Source organism: Amblyomma mixtum, chromosome 10 (genome assembly GCF_055824585.1).
Source record: "Amblyomma mixtum isolate Tamu chromosome 10, ASM5582458v1, whole genome shotgun sequence".
In the NCBI taxonomy this organism is placed as follows: Eukaryota; Metazoa; Arthropoda; class Arachnida; order Ixodida; family Ixodidae; genus Amblyomma; species Amblyomma mixtum.
This window is the reverse complement of record NC_143021.1, coordinates 102,974,514-102,998,431: the sequence shown is the minus strand read 5'-3', so window position 1 is coordinate 102,998,431 and position 23,918 is coordinate 102,974,514. Positions and strand designations below refer to the sequence as shown.

The following is a 23,918-nucleotide window of genomic DNA, read 5'->3' as shown; positions in this document are numbered from 1 at the left end:
TCTCCGGCTCCTTGATATCAGAGCGGCGCGCTGGCGATGCTTTTGCCCCCTCCTTTCAAGCTTCTATCGTGCTCTCCATCAGCCATTCAATGCAGTTCGCTTGCGCTGCGAGTCGCCCCCCCCCCCCCCGTTCCATCTTCTGTGATGTTTTTCATTATCAGCTTCATGCTAGAACTGTCGATTACTCGGCGAGTTTAAATTTCTTACTGGCTTCCATTGTGCTTTTGTTCACCTGGTCACTGCAAGGAGAGCCGAGTGCGCTGCGCATTATGTTCCTCTCCTAGCTTCCGCCCCGCCAAATCCCACTCCGAACAAATCATATGGAGACGACTCCAGACGCGAACTCTTCTCAACCTTCAGCTTCTATCCTAGTTCCGCCCAGTGTCACCAGAGTGCACGCTCTGCGGAGAATGGCTTTCCGCTCTAGATCACATTCAGCTCTGCTGCCCTGCCGATACTCGCCGAAAAAGGACAACCCGCCATCAGAATATGGGAGCCCCAACTTCGCTTTGTTAACCGGGGTGCCGATTTCATGGCCCTACGTTTCCTGGACACATACGCGTAACGTGGGGGCTCTGCGGTGGCTCTGAACTTTTGAAGGGTCCAAATTCTCTTGTGTAATAAAATTTTCCACCCATCCAACCAACGGCCTTCCCCTCATCCGCTTCCTACTAAGAGAGCCGACTGCGCTGGAGCTGCTATTTCCCTTCCCTCCCAGCTTCTACCATGCGATCCGTCGCCCGAGCGTTCTAGGAGAAGCCGGCTGTACTAACGCCGCTCTCTCCCCCCCCCCCCCCCCGACCCCTCCTGTTACAGCTTCCAGGCTCTAGATAGCACCCGCTTTGCCTCTCCAGCGGATGAAGTGAGTTTTGCTTGAAAAAACAGCTCCTGCTTGAAAAAACACCCTAACTATTCCTGCCAGCAGTGTTAGACTTTGAAGATGTAGCTTCTTAGCAAAACGCTAAAAAGCAATAGATACTTTGTGTACTTTTGTTTCAGTAAATTCTATTAAGATGTTTATCTCGAGAGATGATAGTGGCGCAGATCTGCCGAAGGTGGAGGATACCAGTGATCACGATAGCATTTGGTAACATCCTTGTCAGCCTATTTTTCCGTTACGAGACATGTTTTAGGCTGCCAGGTAAATTACTGAGGCACTGCTGTTCACACTAATGTAGTCAAACTGAGGATAGGCTCTAAAATACGAGTCTATTGGGCGACTATGTGCTGTTCAGCAAAAAGAAACAGCTCACCGGAGGAGAAAGTGACGGGTACTTTGCACTCGTCGGGATCACTTTTCTGAGTACGTCGCACGACATCAAATAAATGTTAAAATAAAAGCAAATTTTATTCCATGTAAATTGTACACATTATCTTCCTGCTATTTCAAAGCAAAAAACTTCTATGCACGAAAAACAAAACGGTCCCACTCAGCAGAAGAAAAAAGAACTAACACGTTATACAACAATGTTGAACGTCATTTTTCGCAATTCTTTCATGATTTTACATCGTGGTTCCGTGCCACAAGTGTTTCAATAAGTTGTGTAAACATGTCAGGTAAATAATGGTTTCTTGTTTCCTTTGTATAGGTTACCAATACCAACGGTTTAACATATTTGTCTGTTTTTTATAATGCTGCATCGATTTTACCATAATCGATTTTACCATTCTTCAAAAGCGTTTGAATAATGATAGCATGTCAGCAGTGCATAATTAAAATGCTCCTGCGCAGGAAGTGTTTCTAGATGCATACTTGAGAAAGAGAAAAAAATTTGTCCCATATTGTGACGGACTAGAAGACGACGAAGCGGGCAGTGGCATGGGCAGGAGCGCTCGTGCTAGGCTCGCAGACATTAAATCATATCATCGCCATCGGTCATGCAGTCATTTCTTCATCGCTTGCCGTCACGTAACATTTGGTCGAGGTGCTGGGTACCTTCTTCATCCCGGTCCCGGAGCTTAGGAGCCTGCTGTACACCGAGGTCTGCTGTGGAGAGCTCACGGCTTCGCACCTCCCGGCGCTTTCCCAGTCTGCCAGGTATGCCCCGACGCCGCCGCTCTTCACCGCCCCACCCCAAGCCCCGACCAGAAGACACGACGACACAACGACCGCCGCAACTGTCCTGTGACCCCACTCACCGCCCACATGAGAACCCACATGAGGCCCTAGAAGACCCAACGACCTACGACCCCACTGAACCGAGACCGCCGCCACTGACCAGAGAACCCATTGACCACCGACACTCACACGAGAAACAAGTACCCCTGTCCCTGCCGTTGGGTGTGTCCACGGGCCTCGACGTTGACTTCCAGAAACCGGTGGCTCCTCAGTCTTCGTGGACCTGGCTTCACCCGCTCATCATCTCTTTCATCGTGACGGCAAGCCCTTCATCTTCTCTTCTCTGTTCATATGTTCTGCCACGTCCATCGTCACGTCCTGCTTGTCATCGTCTGTGGCATTCTTCTAGTTCGCGCGATCGGGACGATCGCTTCGTGGCCCCGAGTCATGTGACGGACTAGAAGACGACGAAGCGGGCAGTGGCATGGGCAGGAGAGCTCGTGCTAGGCTCGCAGACATTAAATCATATCATCGCCATCGGTCATGCAGTCCTTTCTTCATCGCTTGCCGTCACGTAACAATATTATCAAAATTGCGTGGCACATTCAGGCTGTATTTTGCAAATATTCATTTTAACTTGAATTTTGTTCCCCTGGCACCACTAGAACCTGCGTTATGTGACGGCGCAGTCGATTTTCAGCACGCAGTTTTGTTTACCAACTGAAGTAAAAAGCTGGACACATCAGCTGGAGGAAGCAAAAGCTGGAGGAAGCAAAACAATCGAGTGGCAGTATATACTTTAAAGGCACCAGTTTTTCCCCAATACCTTACGGTAACTCGCATGTCATATTTTGGTCAGGGTTAATACCAACCACCTCGAAGGAACGCTTGTCATGCAATCACTTCATCCTTTATCAAATAGCGAAAAAAGTGTCATTACAATAGAATGTTGAGTAAAATTGGCCCTGGCAGCGCCTAGCTAGCAGGCTACCTATATTTTCTTTTTCGTGGCTTAATGATAATTGATAAGTGTCTAGGTAGCGAACACTCACAGAAATCAGCATAGCGAAAGCTTCGCGCCAGTGTGAAAGTGTTCGGACAGAATTTTAGCACATTTCTCGCGATGCTTCTACATAGGTTCAAGATGTACTGGTAGAGCTGGGACCGGAAATTTCAATACTCGTAAAAGGTGTTCAGACCACCTTATCTGTAAGTAGCAAAATTTAAACTCTTACCTGCTTCCCTGCACTGCACTGAAAACTAACTGTGGTTGCAGGAACACGCCGGAGAATATGTTACCCTTACAGGTGATGGTCAACTTGCCATTCGAGAAACCGTGCTCACATTAATAGGCTATGCAGCGGAAAGCTTCAAAACGCACCCACCTGATATCATCGTCCTACTATCAGGGTAAGAGAGACCGTTGTGGTCTGCTTCACGTTTGTCACCTTTGCAACCAACCGCCTCAGCCCTGTCAGCGTGGGTGTTTGTTTGGAGGATGCTTTGCCGCAGCTGTCGGACTAAAGCCGCTCTGAGGACACGGCCCTCCCTCTGGCGTGGGTGTCGAGCTGACGGCCATATAGTTAAATCTAGATGCTGCCGAGGCTAGGATGAACCTAGTCCATGTAGGAGGGCCGCCGGTAGACTGTGTAGGCTTCAGGTGTAAATAAAGGCAGAGAACTAGTGCAAAGGCACTGGCAAAGTATGTCACTAGGGCTAGGCCCTCTGGTCAACTGCGGCAACATGTCACGGTTCTCGGACAAACTTAAAAAAATCTTAAAACGCCCTTCACTATCTGTGAGGATAGTTTCAGCGTCAGCTGGCAGTATTTCGTGTGGCAATGCTTTGTGATTATGCAGTTTAACAAGAATAATTTTAACACAACTTCCTTCCAAGTTTGATTTGGTTATTTCATGTCAAATGTGACTAGTTAATCCATGTGTTGTTCGCAGCCGTCGAGCTCTGTACATGTGCTTTCAAAATGAATTTCAGTCAAGCGACAGTGTAAATCCCTGGGCCAGCCTAGCTGGACGCACAAACACGGAAGAAACTGAAACGGGAACACAAGCTATTTCTTTTATAAAAATACCGCCACGTTTGGTTGTCGCGCCGTTTATGTTCTAGCATAATGTATTGAGTGTAACGTCCTTAGTATGCGAGTGGACCACCAGGTTCACCGTAGAGGAGGACTCTGGATTATTTTCATCCACCAAGGATTCGTTACCGGGCGATGACATCGCAAAGCACAGGGATGAGGTTTTGTGATTCGTCTTCGTCAAAATGCGGCTGCCGCCGCCCAGTTTTAATGCCACGGCGCTGGTCTCGAGAGCCGACGGACAAAGCCATTTAGCAACCGCGGCGGATTTTTGAGGCGCATATGCATTTGACTTTTGCGCGCCTCGCTTTTTCTGGAATCCTTGTGTGGATATGGAAATACACAATGGAAAGGGAGCGGAAAATGGAGTCGCGTCGAAGCACAGGCGCGGGCTTCCACCTGCCTGTGCCAGGTGCGCCGCCTAGATGACAAAAGCTGCTGAGGCGGAGAAGACGTAGGACATGTAGATGTTGGAACGGGCGCAGGCTTGCGGCTGTCACCCAGCGTAGAACTTCTTTTCGTGAATTCTCGCTTGAACTGTCACGTGATTGATGACGTACTTATTTTACGGAACGACACAATCTTTGGGAAATTTCCCCATTATTGTGCCAGGGTAAATAGACCTCCTCAGCCCGCTAGGGACACTGACGAGAGTTCTTTGAAAATTTGGATATGGAGGCCTAATTGTACCACCTAAGTTTACCACCATATATACAACGAACTTCAGTGGTCAGCATCGGATATTGGCAATCTGAGTATGACGTCATCGGAAAAAGAATAATCAGTTTGTTTGTAATCCAAAGAAGCCATACACAGTGTTGTGAAAAGTACAGACATGTAAAACGAATGCGAGCAAAAGTACGAGTGAACTTTAATCAGCAACAATAAAATCAGCAGCGACAGAACGCGTTAAGGCAACCAAAGTGTTCATTTAGGATATCGTAAGAGTATTTTATTGCTTTATATTCACACCGGTGAACCTTTGGCATTTCCTTTGTTTTCAGGCGAAGAATGATTCGTGCGAGAGGATCCACAGAACGCAAGTACGGTACGACTCTGTTCGATCCTCTAGGCATGACACAAACTAAGTGCGAGGAAAATAATCTATGTTGAAACACTGGGCGCTTTAGTAAACGGCAAATTTTCTCCAGAAACACTTCTTGCCTGAATAGTTCAAAATACGAACTAGCCCCAAACCAAAACACGAAGAGCATAACATATCACTGAATGAAACACCCAAAGAACAGGCTTGGCTATTAGCACTTCGAGGAAGCAGCCTTGGGGCCATCAAAGAGACAATCAATGCAATAATAGCTAGTATGCCTCAAGTAAAATCTTCTGTCTTGGCTGCTCCTATTTACACATCCTTCTATGCATTTACTTGAACACTTACACTACATAGTAGCGGCAACGCTCCAGATAATATTTGTAACTTCGGCCAAAATATCATCAAAAACCATGCATCGACTCATTAAAAAAATATTTTGAAAGATCCGTTCATTCCTCTTTAAAAAATACAAAAGATAAGAACAAAGAGTGGGCAGAAAAACACGTCCAGCTGTGTTGGACAAAAAATATTGAATATTTGAAGTAAGGTTACAGTACACCGTCTAATGGGGGACTTCAGTGTGAAGGTAGGCAACTGGGCACAGGCGACTAGGGCACAGGCTCCAAGAATAGCAAAGGAGAGATATTAGTAGAGTTCACAGAGAGAAATACTTTACTGACCGTGACCTTCTTTCGTAAACGTAAGAACAGGAAGTGGATATCGAAGAGCCCAAACGGTGAGACAAAAAATGAAGGAGCCTTCATACTGTGCTCTCACCGTGTAGGATATGGACGTCGTTGGAAAGGTGCCTGTTGTTACTTCAGAATTAAGCTTATACTTGAGAAGGAAACGAAAGAAATTATTGAATCTGAAGCCCTTTGAAGGGTTAGCTGTAAGAGAGAAAGTATATGAATTCAGGATATCGCTGCAAAAGAGATATTCAGCTCTGGGGAAGGAGACCTTGTTGAAAGAAGGAACGGTAGTCAGACATCTATCATTACGGAATGTGCAGTAGAAGTAGGCGGTAGGATGGTTTGGCAGGATGCCGTCAAGGTATCTCAGGGGAGAAAAAATCTTATTAAAAACGCCAAAGCATGAAAGCCTCTAACTTTACGGACAGAATCAAACTGGCAGAGCTACCAAATTCAATACATAAGCGCAAGTTAGCCGACATAAGGAAGTTTAACATGAAGAAAATGAAACAAACTCTAAAGAACGCAGGTAGCCTAATAACAGTGAAGCGAAAACTAGGCATAGGTGAAAGCCAGATGTATGCGCTAGGAGATAAAGAGCGCAATGTCATTACCAGTATGTATAAGACAGTTGAAAACACCGAAGAGTTCTACACAAATCTGCACGGTAGGCAGTGTACTCAGAGCGTTACTGAGAGGGGCAGTAGTGCAGAGCAATGGGACATCCCGCCACTACCGAAACAGGAACTAAAGACAGCCTTAGGAGGAATGAAAAGGGGGAAAGCAGCTGGTTAGGATCAGGTAGGAGCACATCTCTTGAAGCGAGATTGTGCTTGAAAAACTAGCCACCCTGTATATGCAATGCCTTATACCCTCGAGCATGCCGCAAGCTTGGAAGAACGCTAACGTTATCTTCATTCAGAACAAAAGAAATGCCAAGGACATGAAAATTTACAGGCCGATCAGCTTACTGTCTGTTGCCTACAAGCTATTTACTAAGGCAGTCGCAAATAGAAACAGAACAACCTTAGACTTCAATCGACCATATGACCAGGCAGGCTTCATAATGGATAGTCGACAATAGACCATATCCACGCTGTCATTCAGGTGATAGAGAAATGGAGAAATGCAAACAATATAACCAGCCCGTATACGTAGCGTTCATGGATTACGGGAAAGTATTTATTTATTTATTTATTATTTATTATTAGTACCTCAAATGCCCCTTGGTGTGGGGTATTACATGAGGGATGGGCATAATGTTCAAGTGAAGAGTGGTTCGATGGCAGTCTTGAAGGAATGTGGGTCGGAGTGGCGCACAGCGTCGACAGGCAGTTTGTTCCAGTCCCGAGCGGTCTGAACAAAAAACGAACGAAGATGTGCTGTGGTCTGTGCTGGGGGCGGATAGACGGCTTTAGGATGGCTGGTGCGGCTTGACTGTCGATGAAGTGGTAAGATTGCTGAAACATTAAGTGGCGTATGGTAGAATTTGTGAAAAAGGCACAGCCTGAAGATGCAGCGTCGCTTTTCAAGATTAGTAAGATTAGCCCGCGATTTGAGTGCAGTGACACTGGAATGATAGGAGTAGTCTGAGAAAATAAACCTTGCAGCGCGATTTTGTAGAGCTTCGAGGGTGTTAGAAAGATTAGCTTGATGGGGATCCCAGACTGAGCATGCGTATTCTATTTTAGGTCTGATAAATGTAAGATAAGTAAGTGTTTTCACGGATGCAGAGGCTAGGCGCAAGTTTCGACGGAGGCAACCAAGAGTGCGATTGGCTTCGTTAGTAACTTTCATTATATGCTCTGACCAGGTTAGTGTATCTGAAAGGGTGACGCCAAGGTATTTGTAAGAGTGGACAGATAAGATTACCGAGCCACAAATGGTGTAACTTGATGCCTGATAGTTTTTCCGACGGTGAAAGGAAAGCAAAGACGTTTTGTTAGTGTTTAGGCACATTAACCATTTGTCGCACCAAGTTTCAATTCGTTTAAGGTCATCCTGTAAAATTCTAGAGTCAGAGGTGGTGTGGATGGGGCGGTAAAGTACGCAGTCGTCTGCGAAAAGGCGGATGTTAGAGGATATGTTACTAGGCAGGTCATTAATATAAATTAGAAACAGCAATGGTCCGAGTACTGTACCTTGGGGGACTCCGGAGAGGACTGGAGAAAAAGACGAGGAGCAGTTGTTAGCGTACACAAATTGCTTTCGGTTCGTAAGGAAATTAGAAATCCAATCTAATACAAGGGGGTTAATGCACAATCTTGAGAGTTTAAGTAGTAGTCTCTGATGGGGAACTTTATCGAAGGCCTTTTCGAAATCTAAGAACAGCGCGTCTACAGGTATGTTCAGGTCTAGGTTAGAGCTTATGTCATTTATGAATGAAGCTAATTGTGTATCACATGAGAGGCCCTTGCGAAAGCCATGTTGTCTAGGATTGAAAAAATTAACAGATATTAAAAATTTTACTATGTGAGAGTAGAGGACGTGTTCCATTACCTTGGAACAAACACTTGTTAGTGAAATGGGACGATAACTGGAACATAAATGTGAAGGACCTTTTTTCGGGACTGGAACTATTTTGCCCACTTTCCAGTCTTCCGGCACCACTCCTGATGACAATGACTGCTGAAAAATATTGCATAGGATCACACTTACAACAGTTTTTGTGCTCTTTAGTACTTTAGTGTTGATACCATCAATTCCGGATGAGGATGTTAGCTTTAGTGATTCAATTATTTTGGCTATACCGGAGGCATTAAAAGTGATGTCGGACATGAATGAATGGTGGCACTGGGGAAAATCTGGTAAATTATGATCAGGTTCTTTTGTGAAAACAGAGCAAAATGCGGTGTTAAGTTCTTCGGCTGCTTGACTGTCTGGAATAGGACAATTCTGGCTGTCGTACAGTTTTAATGGCTGAGAGCGCTTTGGGTTAATCGTATTCCAGAATTTTTTAGGATTAGTTTTTATCATGTTCGGAAGAATTTCAGAATAAAAATGGCGCTTTGTTTTGTTAGCTTGTGATTCGAATTCCTTTTCTGCAGCGTAATACTTTTGCCAGGTGCACTGCGTGTTAGTTCGTTTAGCAGAGCGGAAAAGTCTTTTCTTTTTATTATTGAGGCGTTTGAGCGCATGATTGAACCATGGTGATGACTGTTTTTCTGTTACAGTGATAGTGGGTATGTATGATAGTACCAGGTCACGTATTTTAGTCTTGAACAGCAACCAGTTAGTTTCTACGGAGCGTATCGAAAAGTCACGAAGCAGCCAGATGGAAAATTCTTCGAGTGCTGTGTTAATTGCAGAATAATTGCCTTTCTCATAAAGTGTTATTGTTTTTGTTATTTTCGATGGATGCAGTAATTTACAGTATAAGGAACCATGAACAACAGAATGATCGCTAAGACCAGGCAAGTATGTGATTGGGGAAAGCTTGTCAGATTGAGTTGTAAGTATCAGGTCTAACGTATTGGATGAATTTATGCCAGACCGCGTCGGCTGTGAAACTACTTGTGTTAGTCCAAAGTTAAGGCATGTGTTTACGAAATCGCTTTCAGCATTGTTTTTGGATAGGGTTGAGGCGGGGTTTGACCAGTTAATGGAAGGGAAGTTAAAGTCACCGAAAATCAGAATGGGAGATTGATGATAGGTTGCGGTAACGGAAAAAAGCACCTCGTGAAATTCAGCGACAAAAGAACTACTAGCGTCTGGGGGACGATAACAAGCGCCGATTACTAAGGGGGGATAACAGGAGTTGCTGAGAACGAATATTATTTCCAGTGCGGATGAAGTTTTAATTTCGATGCATTGAAGGCTTCTCTTGGCAGCAATTAGAACGCCACCTCCCCTTTTGTTAGTTCTGTCACAGCGAAAAACATTTAAATCGGAAGAGAGAGAAAGGATCTCCGAGTCGGCAATTGAAGAGTTTAACCATGTTTCTGTGAGAATAATGAGGTTAGACTCTGTGGTGTGAATCAGATTACGAAGAGCATCAAGTTTAGGCAGGAGGCTTCTAATATTAGTGTATAAAAAGGAAGTGTTGGAAGGGCTAGAGCGGGGACGATTGGCTTCTACGAGTTTAAAGCGTGCGGCACTACCTTCTGAGTACTGTGATCGAACGTGTATGTTTTCTTCCCGATGATTAGCTTGTCTTGTCGAAGTTTGAATTTTTTTTCGTCTTGTGCTTTGCAGAATTCAACAAGATGCTTCCTGGCCTTGACGGTGTTTGGGCAGTAGTCCTCAGATATGCTAAACTCTGTACCTTTCAACATTTTGGCGCATGAAAGAACCTTTTCCTTCACTTTAAAATGTGCAAATTTAACAATGATCGGTCTATTCCTGTCCGCCCTAAACTTTCCTAATCTGTGGGCTCTTTCAATGTCCACAGGAAGAATAGTCGTCTTTAATTTTGAGCTGCAGTGTTCGATAATAGTGGCCTCTGACTGGGCCCATGTTTCCTGCTCGTTATCTTCGTGGCCAAAGAAAAGTAGGTTTGACCTTCGGGACTGATTTTCTGAGATATCATTTCTGAGATGATTTTCTGAGATATATTTGACTCAGTGGAGACCTCAGCAGTCATGCAGGCATTGCGGAATGAGGCTGTAGAGGAGTTCCTGAAAATACTGGAAGATATCTATGAGTTAACAGCTACACACAGTCATTAATAGTCAGGAATAAAATTGCAATAAGGAAGGGTGTCAGGAAGGGCGATAGGATCTCGACAATGATTTTCACCGCCTGTTTACTGGAGGTGTTCAGAGGCCTGGATTGGAAACAGTTGGGCATAAGAATTAATGAAGAATACCTAAGTAATTTGAGATTCACTCATGCCATTTCCGTTGTAAGTCACTTAGGAATGAGCTGCGAAGCATGATCAATGAGTTAGACAGGCAGAGCAGAACGCTAGGTATTAAAATTAACGTCGAGAAAACCAAAGTAATGTTCAACAGCCTCGCAATGCCACAGCAGTTCACAATTGGTAGCGAGGAGCAGGAAGTGGCCGCTCTTGCAGATCATGACGCGTAACTAACTACGTAAAGGAATAAGAAAAGAGATGAGCGCATATGGCAGGTTCTCTCAGATCATGAATGGCAGTTTACCCTCAAACGTAAAGTTCACAACAGCTGTACCTTACCGATACTCACCTGTGGGGCAGAAACTTGAAGTCTAAGCGAAAAGGTTCCGCTTATGTTAAGGGCAACACAGTGAGCTATGAAAATAAAAATAAGTGTAACGTTAAGAGGCCGGAAGCGGGCAGAGTGGGTGAGGGAACAAATGCTGGTTAGTGACAACCTAGTCGAAATGAAGAGGAAGAAGTGTGCTTTGGCAGGGCATGTAATGCGAAAGAACGATAATGCGCAAGCAGGTCCTTGAGGGTAACGAAGTGGATTCCAAGAGAAGGCAAGCGTAGCAGGGGGGCGGCAGAAAGTTAGGTGGGCGGACGAGATTAAGAAGTTTGCAGCGATACAGTGGCCGCAACTGGCAAAGGACAGGGTTAATTGGAGAGACATGGGACAGGGCTTTGCCCTGCATTTGGCGTAGTCAGGATAGTGATGATGATGATAATGTATTTCCTGTTATAGAAATCTTCAAGGTAATGACTTTTTCTTTCAATGCGTTCCAAAATCTTTCTTTCGAAATTTTTCCATAGCGCCAATCAAGCAGTTAAGTGTGCCATAGAAAACGAATAGGGAACGTTTTTGAGGATAGCAAAACAGTATAGGCCTACCGACGCGATATCTGGGGATATATTGTTCGTTATAGTAAAATTGTAATTACAGGACGAAGTTGCGTTTTAAACTCTCTCCCAATAAAAAAAGTTCTTAATAATTGCTGGGTATGCAAGTGGCTTACACATTTTGGAACTTTAGGTTAAATTAGTTCACTTTCTGAATGACCGCAGTGCAAATGCATAGCGTTAATAGTACGTTAGTTCATGACTTTTTTTCATAAAAATAGTTTTGCATTGGTCGAGAAATTGTAGAAAAGCTGATGATAGGTGCCGGTTGACGAGGAAGGCCGTTACAGTAAGATGCTGCTAGAAAAAATAAAGGGGGTTGAGAAGCTTGTGCGTTCTGGGAGTTTGTAAAGAAAACTTGAAGCCGAATAATGAGGTGTATATGTGTGCGTGTGTAGCCTTAAATAAAAGAATCCGTGTATAGCGACCAATATGCAAACCTGTGAAGCCGATAGAGGGTACAACTACTGGGACGAGAAGCAAGAACTTACGAGTTACTTTCTTCTTTAAGGGAACTCAGCTACGTTAAATGAGTATAAAGATTAAATGCACTTAGTTGCATGACATTGAAGCAATGGCAGTTATTATTGATCAAATCCTCAAGAGTTTCACAGATAAAGCATCTAAGCATAGTTTCAACTTGTAAAAATTTTGCAACAAGTAGCTTGTGTTTTAGAAAACCTGGCAGTTTTTTAACCAAGGAAAAAAGTTAGTGATATGTTAGTGTGTGTTAGTGAGTGTGGGACCAGGCACGCTTTCGTCAAGGATACTCTACAATGGACCATATTTCCGCAACCAGTCAGGTGACAGAGAAATGCGCAGAATATAACCAGCCCCTGTAATAGCGTTCATTGATTCCGAGAAAGCATTCGACTCAGTAGTAACCTCAGAAGTCATGCAGGCATTGCGGAATCAGGGTGTAGAAGAGTGCGATGTGAAAATATTGGAAGATATTTACAACGATTGCACAACTACCATACTGCTCCATAAAGTCAGTAATAAAATTCCAATAAGAAAAGGTGTCAGGCAGGGAGACACGATCTCGCCTATGCTATTCACTGCCTGTTTACAGGAGGTATTTCGAAGCCTGAAATGGGAACAGTTGGGGATAAGAGTTAATGGAGAAAACCTAAGTAATTTGCGATTCGCTGATGACATTACCTTGCTAAGTCACTCAGGAAATGAACTGCAAAGCATGATCAATGAATTAGACAGGCAGAGCAGAACGGTGGGGCTAAAATTAACATGCAGAAAACCAAAGTAATGTTCAACAGCCTACCAAAGGAACTGCAGTTCGCAATTGGTAGCCACGTGCTGGAAGTAGTAAGAGAATATGTCTATTTAGGGGAGGTAGTGACAGCTGATCCAGATAATGAGAGGGAAATAACTAGAAGAATAAGAATGGGGTGGACCGCATATGGCAGGTTATCTCAGATCATGAATGGCAGTTTACCAATATCCCTCAAAAGAAAATTAAACAACAGGTGTATCTTACCGCTACTCACCTATGGGGCGGAAACGTTGAGGCTAACAAAGCGGTTTCAGCTTGAGTTAAGGACAACACAGCGAGCTATGGAAAGAAAAATGATAGGTGTAACGTTAAGAGATCAGAAGCGGGCGGAGTGGGTGAGAGAACAAACGCTCGTTAATGATATCCTAGCTGAAATCAAGACGAAGAAGTGGGCTAGGGCAGGGCATGTAATGCGAAGGCAAGATGACCGCTGCTCCTTAAGGGTAACGGAGTGGATTCCAAGAGAAGGCAAGCGTAGCAGGGGGCGGCAGAAAATTAGGTGGGTGGATGAGATTACGAAATTTGCGGGAATATGGTGGCCGCTGCTGGCGAAGGACAGGGTTAATTGGAGAGACATGGCAGAGGCCTTTGTCCTGCAGTGGGCGTAGTCAGGCTGATGATGATGATGATGATGATATGTTAGCCCATTAAAAACTCATCTCACAAAGTGGTGCTCTGCTTTATAAATAGGTGAACCGATTCCGCATGAACATTTTCAGTTGTGTTTGAGTAGCTTAATACTGGCTCGAGCGCGTGAGTCAGGATTTGTTAAGATTTGGAGTCATCAACCACTGATGTCGGTAATATTGTGCATATCCCGGCACAATACTGTGTATGAAATTGTACAAGCTACAGTAGGATAAACGGCAAGCTCATCAGAATATGGGCGTATCAATAAACATGCATGAAATGGTAGATCGTAACAAAAAAGTGGGCTGTCATTTTTCTCTGGTTAAAACTACTAAAGGATTGCGAAAACAACATCTGAGCGTAGCCATATAGTGTCGCGTGGGCCACATCGCCCACAGTGCCGCCGTTTCGCGTGCTCTTGCACGACCATACTGCGAATGCGCGAGGAGCGAGTGACGTAACTACGCACAGCTGGAATGGCGGCGGCCCCGGCACGCTAGGTGTGCGCCGCTACTGCGCATCGGAGAGAAGAGAGAGAGAGTCGATGGAGAGCGCGCGGCGGCGGCGCCGGCACTCTAGCTATGCGCCGCTACTGCACATGCGCAAGTGGCGAGCGCGGCGTCGGCATCTCTGAGTCACCCGCGCAGCGAGGGCGGCGGCTCACCAGCTGTGCGCCGTGTGACGTCACTGCTCCTAGCGCATGCGCAGTTTGGGCTTTCCTCGGCTCCGCGAAATGGCTCGGCGACTAGTGTAGTGTTGCTTTCGCAACAAAAAAGAGGGCCCAGTTATTGGGAGCCTGATGTAAGCTGAGTGGATGATAGATTAGAGATTTGAATTAGTGATTGATTGACTGCCTGATTAGGAGCGATGAACAAACTTTTACATATCTGGCAATATGAAGGCGTATGTTTAAGACAACTTTTTCAGGCTTAATCTGAGGATACAGCACATGTTTAGACGGTGCAGTCAAAATCTGCAAGGCGGAGCGAAAGAAAAGCTTTCAACCAGGATTCGGATGAATCAGGAACTCGTGTTCTGAATGATGAAAGAAGTAATCCAAAAGAGCTACTACTGGGGCTAGTTGAAAATACATACTTGAAGGAATTGGTGAGCGCTAAAAAACACGGAAAAGGGACGAACACACAGGACGAAGCGCTTTCTAACAACTGTTTAATCTCAAAAGGAACATGTGTGTATATAGTCATGTTCCTTTTGAGATTAAACAGTTGTTAGAAAGCGCTTCGTCCTGTGTGTTCGTCCCTTTTCCGTGGTTTTTATTGTTCACAAATTCCTTCAAGTAAGTAATCCAAATCAACAACGTTCATGTTTTTCTGTTGCAACTTTTGTGGCGGTACTTCTACGGCACGCCAATTTGTGAAATTGGTTGGTTCAATTTCAGGGCGGTCGTATGTGTTACCTATTTTAAAGATTAGCGCGATTTTTGTTCCTTTCAAAACGTGAAGCAGATAAATTGTAGGCAAGAACTGTGAAATTATGAAACAAAAATTGCCCGTTATTTTTGAGATTGCTCCGCGTAGTTATTTTCTGCTGGCCGCGGAAGAACGTTTGTTTTTTGAAGAATAGAAACAATGCCACAAACAGAAGAAGCGGTGGCTGGCATATACGGTGTTTTTATTAAAAAAAAACAAAAGCTAATGTAGGCATCAGCTACATTAGTCCTTGTCCAAGTTCGCGCTGCTATTCAGGAAAATGTCGTACCAACTCACCCAAGCTTCCGCTTTAACATGCCTCCCAGGAAAACATGAGCAAACGTGCTAGGTGTAGCTTGTTGGCAAAGTCAATATCAGCGATTATTTCTTCATCTCGCCAATTGTGCACTAACCGATAGGACAGCTCAGGACTCGTAGCTGAATTTTTTTTTTTCTGGTCAGTCCACTTATTAAAGGCAATTTAGTGTACAATACAAAGCGCTTTGCGTCTGGGCTAGAGAAGACAACAGAAGACAAGTAAGCAGTCTGGGTGACATACCACTTCTTCTAATCACAACTATCTAGTCTCGGTCCGTTGCGCGAAAAAGAGCCTTTTTCTTATTATTTATTTATTTTTTGCTTGTGGATGTGCGGAAGCATGCTCTAGCCGAATTTCAGGAAAAGCGACTTCGGAATGCAATATCGGTTGATTTACTGACTTCCTAAAGACTAGCAGTTCGGGTCCAGCAGCTTGGTTATGAAATGTTGCTTCAATAGAAGCGAGAAAACGTAGTTCATGCATTATTATTTCATAGAATCTACCTTCAATAAAAGTATGTAGTTTGTTTATTTCAAGGCTCCTTTCGGTTTAATGGAGGCAAGCTGTGAATGAGATTTCAATGGATCATTTCTTATGGCTGGCGCGTGGTGCTTAATCATACAATTGTTCCCTATTACTATAACTAGCAAGTTAGTAGAGCCCTATGCGACCGTGGTTGAATAGCAGTTAGGTTAACGAAATTAAGGGCTGAGCCGCCGAAAATCCTTGCATGAACGTTATTCACCGTTCATTATACTAAAACGGTGCCTCGCAAGGAGACATCACTATTCTAGAAATATATACATAGCAGCGTGGGGTAGAGGTTCAATGGTGACTCGGTGACTGCACCATGGCGCAGCCACCTAATCCATTTACCTTCGCGATGCAGCGGACCTTCCTTGAGTTCGCCAGTGTCACCACTTCGCGCACTTTTACGTGCGTTCTGAGATACCCCTGGAGCATATGGGTGCAGGAGTCTCGGTCAGAAAAGAGGCGCTCTCGACTCAGCTTGGCAAGCTCAACCAGAGACAAGCAACCAAATGACAAGCGGTTTGATCGTTTGGTGCCCAGCGTTTGCCGGTCATAAGCCAGGAATGGCTCAGAGCCAAAGTTTCACAAACAAAACAAACTTTATACAGCAAAGACAAGATACACAAGCTTTCACAATCACTTGTACGAGCCCACACCAAGTTATTAACAAACAATGCAAGTAGTGCTAAGTTACACTCAAGAGGTATTACAGTAAAAATGAATTATTGCACCTAAACTGCACCAACACAAGAGAGAGGCAAAGAAACAAAACATAATTTATTCACCGGGCACTGCCACAGTGCGACGACCAGTGGTTCAGGACGCAGCTGTCCCGCAGTTTGGCGCACGCTGTCTCGTTGGTCTGTGACTGGGCGCGTGGTGTTGTGCCAGTAGTCAAGCGGGCGCGCTTCTCTGAAGCTTGAACGGCAGAAGGGTATATGCTTGGGCTTGTTGGTTCATAACTGCAAGGTGAAAAACGTAGCGCAAAGAGACGAGGACACAGAAAGACGGACAACACACGGCGCTATCTTCCAACAATGGTTTATTTCAGAAAGAAAGGTGGTTTTATAACGACATCACGACCAACACGCCGTCAAACCATGAGCTAGCAAAGCGTATCAGCCAGATATGCGAGCTCTTTCGCCATCAATGATACAGAGGGGGTACTAACACAATCATCTTTCAAAAGTGATATCCATTCCGCTTCTATGATTTCTCGTGTCAACCGGTTATTGTGCACTTTTAAAACCAAACATTGTTCAAGAAGCGGTATGCAGTGACACGACCGGCAGTGGGCTGACAATCCTTTTCCACGCATATCATCTACGTCACGCCCATGCTCTCGAAGCCTATCATTCAGGCATCTGCCAGTTTGCCCTACATACTGCTTGCCACAGGAAAGAGGAATTTGATAAATGACATTTTCAATACAATTGACCAACTTTTTCCTATGTTTTTTCGTACAACCAACACCCTTTTTAGATTTTTTGAAATGTTTCGTACACAGATGACTCAACTTCTTAGGCGCCGAAAAAACCACTCTAGCTCCCGAACGTTGCGCTATTTTTTTGAGATTATGGGAAAACTTATGAAAATAAGGAATGACGGCAACTTTTTCTTTCTTACTCATGGCTTCCTGGTTATCCTGGCCTTTTTTATTGCAGACTTTTTTCAAAACACCTTCCGCCACAGACACTAGGACATGGGAAGGGTATCCAGCATTCTCAAGCCTCTTGCACTGCTGAGAAAAACTTTCATGCATGAGGTGCGGACAAGACTTCTTCAGAGAATTAAAAAATGAAAGGCTAGCAATAGATCTTTTTACGAGCTTAGAATGGGCTGAATGAAAAGGTAACAATGGTTTTTCGCCGCGAGGTTTGAACATCCAGCACGTCCGGTCATGATGCATTGCAATGCTGATGTCAAGGAATTGGATAACCCTGTTTTCAGGTAGTTCAAACGTTAGTTCAAGAGGACTAAAATGGTTACGAAAAAGGGTGAGAACATTAAGAACGTCATCTTTAAAGGAACTGTCATTACTGTTAAGAACAATCAAAGTCGTCAACGTACCTAAAAATCTTGATTAGATTGGTATCTTTTACAATATCAGCAAAAGACCTGTCCAAACGGGCTAAAAACAAATCGCTGAGGATGGGTGCAATGCAGGAACCTATACAGATGCCATCTTTCTGAAGATAAGGTTTTTCATCCCATACTATGAACGTTGACTTGAGATATAATTTCAAAAGTTCTATAAATCCATTCACCGAGATGCCAGAAGCATTTTGAAAAGCAATCGGCCCTTGCTGGTCTATACATTCTTCAATACAGGATAACAAAGCATCATGCGGAATGGAATAATACAGATCTTTTATGTCCACAGAGAAAGCGCATAGGCCTTGTTTCTCATGTGACTTGAAAAAATCTAGAACCTGCTCAGAATTACGGACAAGAAAGGGATCCTGGATAGAAAGCAGCTTTAGTTTTTCTTGTAGGCACATTGCAACCGATTTTTGCCAAGTACCATTCTCGGATACAATAACTCGGAAAGGAACATCAGTTTTATGGGTTTTTGCATTGAAGAAAACGTGAAGAAAGTCCTTATTACAATCCGTAATTCTTTTCAAAACAGAACCAAGGTTTAACTTTTTGCACAGTTTCTTCGCTTCAGTTTTTTTCTTTAAAATGTTTACAGTTGGATGGCAGTTAAAAGCAGAGGACAGAGCTTCACACGCTTTTTCATTAAACATACCAGACGGAAACACAGCAAACCCTCCTTCTTTATCCGCAGGAAGGAGGCACAATGAATGCTGCTCGAGATACGACTGAACACGATTTACAGGAAGTCTGGAAGGCTGCCACTTACATCTCACCAAGGTATCGACGCCTGCCGAAACACACCGGTCAGCCTCTTGTTCAGGGACGATTCGGGAAATCTGGTGAACGAACGTGAGCCGCTCCGCTGAAGACGTACTTGGCTCCAGAGCAAACTTAGGACCCAACGATAGAACAGATTTCTTTGCGCTACGTTTTTCACCTTGCAGTTATGAACCAACAAGCCCAAGCATATACCCTTCTGAAATATATTTCTAGTACAACGGGCCCTTTTATGTGTTCTGTGGATACTTCGACTGTCATAGCCATCATTGCTGTTGCAACCAGTCGCGCTAGGACATTCTCGTTTTGCTGCCGGAATAATCTGCTACCAGATGAGGTGAAGCGTCTCTTCGGTGGGTTTATCCCTTCACGAGGACATGGCGTCAGAGTGTGCAAGATTCTGAAGGCTGAGTCGTTTCGACAAGTTCGCCTCTACAAGGAATTTCTGCATCTTCTTGTTCACCAAAGGTCGAGCCAATCCACAGCAAAGAACAAGCTTCGAGAGTGCGAGCGGCTTGTCAGTCAGACTACGGACTTCGTTTGGCAGCGACAACTGAGCTATCTCAGAAGTCAGCTTGGCAACAAGCCATCTTCACCCCGGTATGTCATCCATACCCCGCAAGGACTGGATCTTCCTGACCATGTGAAATCTGTTCTATCGTTGGGTCCTAAGTTTGCTCTGGAGCCAAGTACGTCTTCAGCGGAGCGGCTCACGTTCGTTCACCAGATTTCCCGAATCGTCCCTGAACAAGAGGCTGACCGGTGTGTTTCGGCAGGCGTTGATACCTTGGTGAGATGTAAGTGGCAGCCTTCCAGACTTCCTGTAAATCGTGTTAAGTCGTATCTCGAGCAGCATTCATTGTGCCTCCTTCCTGCGGATAAAGAAGGAGGGTTTGCTGTGTTTCCGTCTGGTATGTTTAATGAAAAAGCGTGTGAAGCTCTGTCCTCTGCTTTTAACTGCCATCCAACTGTAAACATTTTAAAGAAAAAACTGAAGCGAAGAAACTGTGCAAAAAGTTAAACCTTGGTTCTGTTTTGAAAAGAATTACGGATTGTAATAAGGACTTTCTTCACGTTTTCTTCAATGCAAAAACCCATAAAACTGATGTTCCTTTCCGAGTTATTGTATCCGAGAATGGTACTTGGCAAAAATCGGTTGCAATGTGCCTACAAGAAAAACTAAAGCTGCTTTCTATTCAGGATCCCTTTCTTGTCCGTAATTCTGAGCAGGTTCTAGATTTTTTCAAGTCACATGAGAAACAAGGCCTATGCGCTTTCTCTGTGGACATAAAAGATCTGTATTATTCCATTCCGCATGATGCTTTGTTATCCTGTATTGAAGAATGTATAGACCAGCAAGGGCCGATTGCTTTTCAAAATGCTTCTGGCATCTCGGTGAATGGATTTATAGAACTTTTGAAATTATATCTCAAGTCAACGTTCATAGTATGGGATGAAAAACCTTATCTTCAGAAAGATGGCATCTGTATAGGTTCCTGCATTGCACCCATCCTCAGCGATTTGTTTTTAGCCCGTTTGGACAGGTCTTTTGCTGATATTGTAAAAGATACCAATGTAATCAAGATTTTTAGGTACGTTGACGACTTTCTGATTGTTCTTAACAGTAATGACAGTTCCTTTAAAGATGACGTTCTTAATGTTCTCACCCTTTTTCGTAACCATTTTAGTCCTCTTGAACTAACGTTTGAACTACCTGAAAACAGGGTTATCCAATTCCTTGACATCAGCATTGCAATGCATCATGACCGGACGTGCTGGATGTTCAAACCTCGCGGCGAAAAACCATTGTTACCTTTTCATTCAGCCCATCCTAAGCTCGTAAAAAGATCTATTGCTAGCCTTTCATTTTTTAATTCTCTGAAGAAGTCTTGTCCGCACCTCATGCATGAAAGTTTTTCTCAGCAGTGCAAGAGGCTTGAGAATGCTGGATACCCTTCCCATGTCCTAGTGTCTGTGGCGGAAGGTGTTTTGAAAAAAGTCTGCAATAAAAAAGGCCAGGATAACCAGGAAGCCATGAGTAAGAAAGAAAAAGTTGCCGTCATTCCTTATTTTCATAAGTTTTCCCATAATCTCAAAAAAATAGCGCAACGTTCGGGAGCTAGAGTGGTTTTTTCGGCGCCTAAGAAGTTGAGTCATCTGTGTACGAAACATTTCAAAAAATCTAAAAAGGGTGTTGGTTGTACGAAAAAACATAGGAAAAAGTTAGTCAATTGTATTGAAAATGTCATTTATCAAATTCCTCTTTCCTGTGGCAAGCAGTATGTAGGGCAAACTGGCAGATGCCTGAATGATAGGCTTCGAGAGCATGGGCGTGACGTAGATGATATGCGTGGAAAAGGATTGCCAGCCCACTGCCGGTCGTGTCACTGCATACCGCTTCTTGAACAATGCTTGGTTTTAAAAGTGCACAATAACCGGTTGACACGAGAAATCATAGAAGCGGAATGGATATCACTTTTGAAAGATGATTGTGTTAGTACCCCCTCTGTATCATTGATGGCGAAAGAGCTCGCATATCTGGCTGATACGCTTTGCTAGCTCATGGTTTGACGGCGTGTTGGTCGTGATGTCGTTATAAAACCACCTTTCTTTCTGAAATAAACCATTGTTGGAAGTTAGCGCCGTGTGTTGTCCGTCTTTCTGTGTCCTCGTCTCTTTGCGCTACGTTTTTCACCTTGAACGGCAGCTCGAGCTAATAGACAGCGGTCAACGCCCTTTATGAATAGGCGCAGTCCACGTCTTCTTGTTCTTCGCGCCAAGGCAGGCGCGCATACACACAGCATTAACTGTCTTATTTCCTTATCCTTCGGGGTCCCTGTGCGCGTCCCCATTGGTCAGGCGCGGAGACTGCTTCGAGATGCTTCGGGATCTTTCTTGTGTGGTGCCGCTTCTGGCTAGCGAGAGAAGAGGGAGAGGACCTCACCTAGCATTCTCAAGGCTACGCCTTCTCCGTCAGCAAACAGGAGAAACTACTCCGACATTATATCAAAATCGACGACATGCGCTGAAGTAATCTCTTGTAGCCGCTCTCGTAAGCGATGGTGGAGACGGCAGGAAAACACACAAGGCTGCGCGCTCTCCGAGGTTTCCTTCTCCCCTGTTTTAGCGACGCGCGCTGGCGAGATTGCTTTCGCGCGGCGCCGTATATTTTTTTTTTTCCAAAAGTTCTCTTAATTTTTGACAGTCAGCCTGCTGTTACTGACTTTGGCATACCTGTCAGAGGGGGCGACATCGGTGTAAGCACTGCCGTCCGCCGGAAACGGACTGGGCTTCTGCCACCTGCCGCTCGTTAGCTGCTCGTCCCCGCTGCATGTGCCGCCATAGGAGCTATGCTCGCAGGATATCATCGCTACATCAATGGCCACATCATCAGCAACGTCATCTATAAAAAGGCTTCACCCACTGACACCAATCCGTGGGCTCGGTGGTAGCACTGCGGCGCAGCCATCTAATCCGTTTTCCTTTGCTATGCAGGACAGTAGAACATATGTCCCCTTCGCTAAAAAATCAAGTAAATACCTCGCGGTGCAGTTTGAGAGCCCACACTGCTTTGTTGTCATTGCCGTTCAGTGTGCTCATGTAAATGATTCCTTGCTCATGTCCCCGCCGCGGTGGCTCAGTGGTTACGGCGCTCGGCTGCTGACCCGATAGACGCGGGTTCGATCCCGGCCGCGCCGGCTGAATTTTTTGAAGGCGAAATTCTAGAGGCCCGTGTGCTGTGCGATGTCAGTGCACGTTAAGAACCCCAGGTGGTCGAAATTTCCGGAGCCCTTCACTACGGCGTCTCTCATAGCCTGAGTCGCTTTGGGACGTTAAACCCCAATAAACCAAACCAAACCAAACCTTGCTCATGTTATCGGGTGACGTTGGTACTAACCCTGGTCCTGAAAGCATTGCTGCTGTACTGGCTGAAGTACCGTAGCGAAGCGCTAGGCAAACCCATTTAATAACCGAAATGGGTTCCTTCACGCTACCCCTTACAAACCCGGCCCGCACATCTCCCCGATTGCACAATCACTTCAGTTTTAAACGCCTTTCGGGAAGGACCACTGCATTCAACTCATCAGCCCTGCCCCGTGCAATCATTTATTGGAATAGTCTTCCTGACAACATTGTTCACATAAGAGATGATGTTATTTTCAAAGAAACATTAAGTAGCATTTTGTTCTGAAGTGTGTTTTTCCTGAAGTGTGTTCTGTAGTGTGTTTTTCAATTTAGTGTTTCAATTTAGTTCTATTTTCTGGTTGGTTGTTTGTTACTTGTATAACGATGTTAAAATAACCATGTTCTACTTGCTTCTTTTTCCCACCCCAGTTATGCAACCCCCCTTACATAATGCTCCAGTCGCAGCCCGTGAGGTATTTGAATAAATAAATAAATAAATAAATACATAAATAAATAAATAAATAACTAAATAAATAAATAAATAAATAAATACATGGCCTGGAAACCCAGTAAAGCACAACGGACAAAACGATAACAGACTTGAACAAGCGAATGACTGAACTGAAGACGCATTACCAAACACTCCTTCACCTCAGAAACCACATTGATAGAGTGCAGAAAAACGCAGTGAACATGTCTGGAAAGATTCACGCGCTTTAAACAGGTGCTGAAAATAGATCACGCTGGAATAAGCTTATTTTCTATGGCATTCGTGACCCTACTAACCATGATACGTGGGCTGAGTCTGAGAAACTAAACAGTAATTTTTTCACAATAATCTTGAAATAGAAGCACAGCCTAACGATATAGGAAGAGCACATCATCTCGGTAAGCATTCACTTTACACAACTCGTCCCATAATCGTGATATTCCTGTCTCATAAAACCAAAGACGCACTTTTATGAAAAGACCGCAGACTTAAAAATACGAACTACTGTATCGATGGGGACTTTTCCCGCCCCATTCGACACGCACAGAATCAATTACTTCCATTTGCCAAAACACATTCTCACCGCTACTCCTTGCGCTTCAAAACTCTTCAGATTGGCTCTAAACGCTATCCATACGACACATCGTGCAATACCTTCAAAGGAATAGTATAGCGACTGCCCCGTCCGCAAGCATCAAAAAGCCGCTGACCTGCTTCGGCATGATATGTTCTATCGCTTTCAACTATATGCACTAACATCCGCAGCTTCCTTCCAGAACGTAGGCTATTATCGTATATCACCTCGTCGTG

At 44.4% G+C, this 23,918-nt stretch overlaps 1 protein-coding gene across 1 annotated transcript in view; it reads left to right on the top strand.

Moving 5' to 3' along the window:
* The window catches only part of LOC149326572 (uncharacterized), a 145,856-nt gene that overhangs the window by 42,143 nt on the left and 79,795 nt on the right, over positions 1-23,918 (top strand). Inside the window, exons 3-4 of the mRNA XM_089565146.1 lie at positions 3,336-3,469; positions 5,159-5,202. Of these exons, the coding sequence (XP_089421272.1) occupies positions 3,336-3,469; positions 5,159-5,202 (178 nt within the window). The remainder of the gene's footprint in view (positions 1-3,335; positions 3,470-5,158; positions 5,203-23,918) is intronic.